Genomic DNA, 9,225 nt, shown 5'->3' with positions numbered 1-9,225 from the left:
CCCCTTATCTCCCCTTGTCCCTGTGTTCCCCTCAGAGAGCGAGGACTACAACTCCCGGCATGCCACGGGGCATCGGGTCTGTGGGCGTGGCCTAAGGGGCGTGGCCTGTGCGGCGTCGCTCCCTGCGCGGACCAATAAGAGGAGGCCTGGGGAGTGAGGTCACTGTGGATGACGTCAGGGGTTCAGAGGGAGCGAGAGAGAGGCAGGCAGAAGAGCTGAGGCAGCCAGCGAAGCAGCGACTGGGGAGCGGGAGGGCGCGGGGAGCAGAGCGGGGCCAGGGAGCAGCAAAGGCGGAGGGGGAAGGAAGGAAGGGCCGGCTCTTGGAGGGGAGGAGGAAGGAGAGGCCGCGGAGGGATTGAGGGGGGAGGCAGGAAGAAGGCCGGCCGGCCTCCGCGCAGGCGCAGTCAGCGGGGCTGGGAGCCCCCTCCTGGCAGCCCCCCGTCCCTCCCCATCGCCAAAGGGGTCCTGACAGGAGAAGGGAGGCCGCCTCAGACTCCGCCGGCCGGGGGGGCGCCATGTCCTCCCCCAGCCCTGGTAAGAGGCGGATGGACACCGACGTGGTCAAGCTGTATCCTTACCAGCAGGCCTTCTTTTTTCTTTTGAGGGGGGCATGGGGGAAATGGGGCCCAGGAACACTCCTTCACCCCAAAATTGGGATGTCTGTGGAGGAAGAAAAAGAGGGGTTCAGGAAATGGGGGGACCCCTTTTGAAAGGGCATGGAAGACTTTAGGAGAGGTGCCCCCCCCCCCTCAGATGTGGAGCTGACCCCCAATGAAACAGGACCATTTCTTCCTCACTTGCTTGGAGGGAGACAAAAAGGAACCCCCCCACAGAAGAGGGGTCAAGAAATGGGGACCCCCTTTGAGAGAGCAATGAGGGTAGAGAATTTAGAAGAGCTGCCCCCCTTAGATGTGGGGGTGACCCCCCACTAAGACTGGACGATGGCTTCCTCACCTGGGGGGGGGAGAGACAAAAAGGAGACCCACCCACCCCATAGAACTGGAGTATAGCAATAGAGGGGCCTTTTCCACTTAGGGGTCTGCACCCCAAGTGAGTCGACCCTTCTATTGATATGCTCCATTGACATGCCTTAGGAACACCCCCCTCTCCCAAAATTGGGATATCTGGGGAGAAAGAAAAAGAGGGGTTCAAGAAATGGGGGGCAATTAGGGTATAAAGGAAGACTTTGGGGGGGAAGAGACAAAAAGGAGGAACACCCCCCATAGAACTGGAGTATATCAATAGAAGAGGCTTCTTCACCTGGGGGTCTCTAGTTGGGGGGAGCTTTTCCTCTAGAGATCCCCTTCCCAGGTGAGTAGGCCCTCTATTGATACGCTCCACTTCCATGGCGGCAGGGAGGAGGGGACATGGTCCAAGGTTATTGGTGGTTAGCCTTCCCCACATTTGAGGGGGGCACCACTCCTTTGGAGACCCTTCCCCTGGTGAAGGAGCCCCCTCTATTGCTATCTTCTAGAGAGCACCCCCCCTTCCAGGTGAGGAAGTCCCCTTTGTTGACATATGTTCCCTTTTTATGGGGTTAACCTCCCACCCAATCTAAGGGAGGAACCTCTCCTTTACAGACCCTCAGGTGAAGAAGGCCCCTCTGTTGACATACTTCAGCTCCAGGGAGAACCTCTCTTTGAGAGACCCTCAGGTGAGGAAGTCCCCTTTATTGACATATTTCAGTTCTAGGGAGAACCTCTCTTTGAGAGACCCACAGGTGAGGAAGCCCCCTTTATTGGCATGCTTCAGTTTTATGGGGTGAGCCTCTCCCCCATCTGTGGGGGGGAACCTCTCCTCTAGAGACTCCCCAGGTGAGGAAGCCTCTTCTATTGACATGTTTTAGTTCTGTGGAGGTAGGAGACTCTCTAGGGACCCCCCAGGTGAAGAAGCCTCCTCTGTTGACATGTCCCAGTTCTGTGGGGTCAGCCTCCTCCCTCATCTGAGGAGGGGAACCTCTCTGGAGACCCCCAGGTGAAGAAGCCCCCTGTATTGACATGCTCCACTTCCTTGAGGGGAGCCTCCTTTTTGTCTGTTTGTCCTCCTTCCCCTCCCCCCCAATAATGGTGGTGCCTTTATTCTTGTTTGTTTTTCTAGGTTTAGAAAGAAAAGACCTTTTCCAAAATATGGGGTGAAAAGTAAAATGCTAGGACAGGATGGTTTGGGTGGATTGGGGGGGGGGGGGAGGCTTTCAACTCTGGTAGAGAGTAGTGATTTTCACCAACTCCAGGTGGATTTTATTTATCAGGATTTAACTAATTGGGGCGGAAGAGCAGCGACTCCTGTTAAGGCATTTTGGAAAGGAGCCACAGACTCAAAGAAAGAAAGAAGGAAAGAAAGAAATGTGGGACAACCTAGGTCTGCAAAGAACAAAAATATCCACCCTCCCTCCCTGTAGATATATAGAAAAGACCTACATTTTCAGGCACTGAGAGAGAGGTTCATTTACAGTTTTAAGAAAGAGACACCTTAGGAGAACAAGTAATCTCCCCCCCATTCCAAGAATGGAGAAAACTCTTGTGAACTTCTCATTTGGAGGAAAGAATCAAGAGCACATCTCATGCTGCCCCCCCCCCCCCCCAAAGCAGGAAATGGAAGACATTTTCCCTTCAGCTTTGTACAAACAAGGTTCTGCCTTCTTATGAATCCCAGCCTCCCCCTTCTTTCCCCCAAATATAGACATCTCCAAAACAGGTTTTCATTTCCCCATCCACCTCCCTTGCTTTAGAAATGGCAGAGGTCCCCCTTTAAACCAGCCCCCTTCATGTCTGAGCAAATAATGGGCCCCGCTTACACAATCAGACCTCCACAGTCAGCACCCCCTCCTTGCAAAATAACTGACTTGTGGGGAGCATAGCCCTCCTTTCTGTGTCAGAGGCCTGTTTCCAAAGCCAGGTTTTCTGGGGTGTAAACGGGAACCCTCCTTATTTGCCATCTATAAATAACCCTCCGTGTCTCGGTGAAGGGAGTAAACAGATTTTACTTGGACAATATCCATGGTTTTGTGTGTGTTGGAGGTGGGGGGGCTGTCTCTATTTGTGCCCAGACTGAGTGCACCCCATTTCAGGCTTTGTGGTGGTCCTGGAATCACAACACCCCACACAACCCCACGGTTGCTCTTCTTCCCTCTCCCCTCCAAACCAGAATGAATAGAAGCGGCTTTGTAGAGTGGGGTGCATTGGACCCATACTTAGCTGTGGGGGGGGGGGGAAGCATTGGCCATGTTCAGGGGGAGACTTGGTTGTTGACAGTTACAATCTTGTGATCAGCTTCTGGGGATGTGTTACTATTGACTCAGTTTAGTTCTAGTCTGTTGTTCGGGAAGCTTCTCATGCCAGCAAAGGGGGGAGAGGAATTTAATGTGGGGTGGGGGTGGGGAATCTGGATAACCAAATTCATTTAAGTGGGGTTGCGGGAGGGGGAAGAAGACCAAAACGACAGAAATGTGTCCCCTCTCTTTTCCTTTCCTCTCCTCTGGCTGCCGATTTTGTTTATGTAACACTTCAGTTCCATGTAGATTTTCCCCTTTACTTTTTTTTTATGAGGATCTATCCTTGTTTTTCAAATTACATTTTCTCTTGCCCCTCCTGGGATGTTAACCTAATGCCCATGTCTGCATGTCTCTGTGTGTATATATTTGGAGAGTCAGGCTTCAGAATTATCGCCATGAATTTGCTTATAGAATTGTTTTATTAATAGTTCTGTTTGTCAGGTGATGGTGGTGGGGAGGGAAGCGAAGGCATGGTTGGGGGTGACACAACCACTTGAAATGCGTTTGGAGATGTTTATTGAATACGTTAACCTCCCCCAGGAGTATTTAATGGAGGAGGAATTAACCCTGCCGAGGGGCGAAGGGGTTACAAATGGCATTTCGTTTCCAGAGATAAACAAACTTGCTTAGATTAGGCCTGCTGGGGAGGAATTATTACAGCCAACGGTGACAGTGCATGGTGAGTTTCTAACCTCCTCCTTAACCACCGGTCTGTATCTGTTGAAAATTACAAAAACCTCTGCTTCATACTCTCTTTTAAAATGTTTTTAACAAATAGGAAGTGGCTCATGACTGCTCTGGAATCGAAGCTATTTTTATCCCTGGCTTGAGTTGCCATATGCATGTCATAGCCTCCTTCACATGCAAACTTTTATTTGATGGCAATTTTCTCCTGGTTTGAGGGAGGGTTAGGACTCCAGCAGGTTCAGTGATCAAAAAGTGTAAGTGTGTGTGTGTAGATTCTCATTACATACAAATTGTGAAAAGGCAGCTGGATTATGCCAAGATGAGGCCCCACTGTGACCTAGTCTATCCTTTCTCCCTTCTGCCCTCCCCCACTTTCTGTTCACTTGGTTCCTGCGATAGCATTTTAGGAGACAAAGAGCAGGGTTTTGTTAAAATACATACATGACTTCATTGGGCTCAGGATTGGTTGGTGTGTATAACATGTTATCTGGCAGGAAAAAAGCAAATAGTGTGGCATTCTTCTTCAGTTCATGACTAGCTGCTGATCTCTTTTCCCCTGTACATCAGAAGAAACAAAACAGCTAAAAACAAAGCCTCATTCTAAACCTTTTATTATCATTTATTGTCAGACCACTTTTCTCCTGTGTGAAAAGTTTGTGTGGTTGTGATGACCAAACTGCATTTTTGTTGTTGTTGTTCTCTGTGGTGTTCCCAGCTTGCATTTGTGCCTGTACAGTCAGTGTTTTGGGTACACGGATCTCAGCTACAGTGACACCAACCATTGTTTGCTAGGAAGTCCACTGTTTGTGTTGTTGTTGTTGTTGCCGTATGTCTTCAAATCATTTCTGACTTACGGTGAACCTATCATGGGTTTTCTTGGCAAGATTTGTTCAGAGGAGGTTTGCCATTGCCTATCCCTGATGCTAAGAGAGTGGGACTTGCCTAATGTCACCCAGGGGGTATTATGACTGAGCTGGGAATTGAACCCTGGCCTCCAGGGTCACAATCCAACACTCCAACCACTATGCCACGCTGGCTGTTGGGTACTCAGATCTCTGCTACTGTGATACTAACCACTGTTTGCTAGCAAGTCCCATTGGTTTTTAGTGGGGTTTATGTCCTAGTAAGTATGTCCAGAATAGCAGCCTTGGTTTTATATGAAGTTGTAGATAGAACATTTTTTGTATGAAGAAGTGGATTGTTTCTGGTGGCTACCAAGCAGAAGAGCTGTCGTATATATACAGTTGGCCCTCCACATTTGCAGCTTTGACTTTTGTGATTTCATTATTTGTGGTTTTGATTAATAGGTTCCCTCTAGGAATCTCTAGATCCTCCAGCAGAACTCTGCCAGAAGTTGATCATAGAGTTGTGCTGGAGAACAGAGATGTTCTTAGAGAAAACAATTCTCTAGGCATTTGTAGGTCCTCTAGCATGATTTCATGGTCAACATCTGGCAGATGTTGACCATAGAGTTGTACTGGAAGACCTGGAGAGTCCTAGAGAGGTGTTCTGTTAGGTAAAAAGGGTAGTGTTTCTTTGTTTGCGATTTTTTTACGTTCACATGGGTCCTTCACCCCTCACCCAGCAGATGTGGAGGAACCACTGTATTTTTTTGTTTTGTGTTCTCAGGTTCTGTGCTTTCTCTGTTGCTCATGGCAGCGTCTCCTGCTTTGTCAGGTACTACCTCCCCTGTGTAATCTTCATTCGCAGCCCGTGAGCCTGTACCTAACTTTGGGACAAGGTGTGGGCGGGGAATGAGGACATGGCCCCATGGAAAGTGTGCAGAGTTGTCTCTTTCCTTCTCTGACAGGTTTGGTGGGATGGTTGGTGGCGTAGCTTCCCACCACCTTCCTATTTTTATTCTCTCGACATGGCTTGTGCTTTCTGTGCACACACATCTGTGCAACTCAAAAAGGGAGAGGTTGGTTGGCCAACCTCTCGTATTACATGGGTAACTTGTTCGCTTGTCTAGTTGGAAGCAAACCTCATCTTGGCAATTGCATGACAGTGATCTGAAACTCTGAGTCATCTCAGTTGCTTTTTTGGACGCTTCTCTAAACATTGTGCAAAGCTTTGAAAGAAATGAGAATCTCTCTCTTTATGTGTGTATGTGTGTCTGTCTTTGTATTTCAACCTGAGTTGGGGAATTGCAACCCTTGGTTGGTTTATTTATTTGGCTGTCTTTTTCTCAGGTTTCTTTCTTGTGTTGCAGAGTTAATTATTAGTTTAAAACAAAGAAACTCCAATGTCTTTCTGACTTTGGCAGGGGTGTCCTTCTTATAATAGGCATCAGTGAACTTAGACCTTGAAGTTTTAAGTTCTCCACCACCTCCACCCCCACTTTGTGAAGAGGTTTGGGGAAATGGCGTTTGGTTCCCGGCGGCTGATGAGTAGAGAAATCCCCCCCTTCCCTCCCTTTGCCTGGCACTTGGATTCCCTCTCCTTGCTCCGGAAGGACCCAGGACGGCTTGTTTTGGAAAAGTCTTTGGAGGCTAAAGGCCTTTGGGCAGGCCCTGCAAGCCAGCTCATTGGCTGTTCTGTTACTACCCGGAAACTGAAGCTTAGGCGGAGCTACCCAAACAGCTGATGGAGTGTGTGACAAGCGTGTGTTTATGTACAGGAGCATGGGGGCTGGGAAGTGTTGGGGGGACTTGTTTGGAAGGCTTTGGCGATTGTGAGTAGGACAGTCTGTGCTGGGTCAAGGGTGTACATGGTGCAGGACGGGAAGGAAAAGTTCCCTGCCAGCGGAAGGATGCACTTGTTAATTCTAAATCATTTTAATCTTAAAGGCTAGCCTAAAGGACAGGGATGGGCTCCCTCTGCCTCAATGAATTTGCAATTAAAGTTTGGTTATAAATTGTTGTCTTTGCCCTCAATTTGATCTTGACTCATGGCGACCCTGTAGATGAGACCTCTCAATACTCCCTAACATCCACTGATCTGTTTGGGTCCTATAAATTCATACCAGGGACCTCCTGGTGGGAATACTGTGGCTATAGTATATCTCGATTTCAGTAAGGCTTTTGACAGGGTTCCCCATGATATTCTTGCAGACAAGCTAGTGAAATGTGGGCTAGACAACGTAACTGTTACATGGATTTGTAATTGGTTGACCGGCCAAACCCAAAGGGTGCTCAACAATGGCTCCTTTTCATCCTGGAGGGAAGTGACCAGTGGGGTCCCACAGGGCTCTGTCCTGGGCCCAGTGTTATTCAACATCTTTATCAATGACCTGGATGACAGAATTGGGGGCATACTTATCAAATTTGCAGATGACACCAAATTAGGAGGAGTAGCTAATACCCCAGATGACAGGATCAAAATTCAAAATGACCTTAATGGATTAGAAAGCTGGTCCAAATCTAACAAAATGAATTTCAACACGGAGAAATGTAAGGTACTGCACTTAGGGCGGAAAAATAAAATGGACAGATATAGGATGGGGGACACCTGGCTGAACGAGAGTTATATGTGTGAAAGGGATCTGGGAGTCCAAGTAGACCACAAATTGAACATGAGTCAACGGTGCGATGCAGTAGCTAACAAGGCCAATGCAATTTTAGGCTGCATCAATAGAAGTATAGTATCTAGATCAAGGGAAGTAATAGTGCCACTCTATTCTGCTCTGGTCAGGCCTCACCTGGAATACTGTGTCCAGTTCTGGGCACCACAATTCAAAAAGGATGTTGAGAAACTGGAGCGTGTCTAAAGGAGGGCGACTAAAATGGTGAAGGTTCTAGAAACTATGCTCTGTGAGGAACGACTTAGGGAGCTGGGGATGTTTAGCCTGGAGAAGAGAAGGTTAAGGGGTCATATGATAGCCCTGTTTAAATATTTGAAGGGATGTCATATTGAGGAGGGAGTAACTTGTTTTCTGCTGCTCCAGAGAACAGGACCCAGAACAATGGAAGCAAGCTGCAGGAAAAGAGATTCCACCTCAACATTAGGAGGAACTTCCTGACAGTAAAGGCTGTTCAACAATGGAACACACTCCCTCGGAGAGTGATGGAGTCTCCTTCCTTGAAGATCTTCAAACAGAGGCTGGATGGCCATCTGTCGGGTATGCTTTGATTTAGATTTCCTGCATGGCAGGGGGTTGGACTGGATGGCCCTTACGGTCTCTTCCAACTCTATGATTCTGTGATCCTTTATAGAATCCGACCAGCTAGCATGTGGCCTTCCTCTCGTTTTGCATCCCTCTACTTTTCCCAACATAATTCTCTTTTTAAATAAGTCCTACCTTCTCATGATGTGGCCAAAGTACGACAGCCTCAGCTTCATCATCTTGGCTTTCAGGGAGATTTCTGCCTTGATTTATTGTCTTTTTTGGCTGTCCACAGAATCCTTAGTACTCTTCTCCAGCACCACATTTCAAATGAAATAGTGCTATAAATTACTGTGCAACAATTTGATGCATGGGGTTGAAAGTCTCGTGGGTCATAGGAGCAGTGTTTCTCAAATATTGCCCTCTGAACCTGTTCTATCTTGAGATCTGTTTTCTTTCATTGATTTTTATTCTCTTTCTGGGGGTTGGGCAGTGTTTGTTTTGTTTTTAATACAAGATAATTGGGCCATGTTGATCTTCTGGCACCGATACAGGATTTGTTCCAGTATTTCTGCAACAAGTGGAAATGTGTCCAGATTGTCAATTACTTTTAAAAAGTTTAAAAAAACAAACACTGTAATCTATCTTTGAATAATCTTTCTATCTTTTAATACCTCTGCCAAAAGATCAGGCCATGGTGAAATGGACACTTGAGAAAGAGCTTTGAATAGGGAAACAAGGTGAGGATTGCCACTAGAAGCTGGGGAAGTCTCTCTCCTCGCAGACATAAGGTGTGTTAGTAAGAAAGTCAAGTTCCAGAATAGTACCCATATGGAAGCTGGTGATAAAGAGCTGAATGATGGGAACCCTGGGCTCATCTCTGCTGTTTTGCCTTGTCGTCTAACACTGGACATGTCACAATTTCTGAATATTAGCATTCCCTCCTGTAACATGAAGATAGGAGTAAGCATAGGATTTCTTCATTAGTAGAGCAAGGTATCTTAGACTGGCTTGCTCTTCTACTTGGTCCCAAAAGACAGGGCCAGGATTTAAATATGTCTGATGTGCTCTTCCTATGTAGAAGGAGGATTCTTCCCAGTTCTGGTCCTTCCTGGTTTCAGGAAGCAGTGCATTTACCAAGGTCCACTTAAGAGGAATTATTTTCACCATTCTTTTCATCCCCCTTTCTACCTGTCTATTGAGAACAGATGCCAGAAGGTAC

The 9,225-nt window shown here is 47.4% G+C and overlaps 1 protein-coding gene across 1 annotated transcript in view; it reads left to right on the top strand.

The window, feature by feature from the left end:
- The first annotated feature begins 247 nt into the window (after positions 1-247).
- The window catches only part of UBE2H (ubiquitin conjugating enzyme E2 H), a 72,709-nt gene continuing 63,731 nt past the window's right edge, over positions 248-9,225 (top strand). Inside the window, exon 1 of the mRNA XM_089527405.1 lies at positions 248-568. Within this exon, the coding sequence (XP_089383531.1) occupies positions 516-568 (53 nt within the window). The 5' untranslated portion in view covers positions 248-515. The remainder of the gene's footprint in view (positions 569-9,225) is intronic.

Source organism: Sceloporus occidentalis, unplaced genomic scaffold (genome assembly GCF_023333645.1).
Source record: "Sceloporus occidentalis isolate IW3139 unplaced genomic scaffold, rSceOcc1.0.p SCAF_5, whole genome shotgun sequence".
Taxonomy (NCBI): Eukaryota; Metazoa; Chordata; class Lepidosauria; order Squamata; family Phrynosomatidae; genus Sceloporus; species Sceloporus occidentalis.
This window is presented reverse-complemented; position numbering and strand designations above follow the sequence as displayed.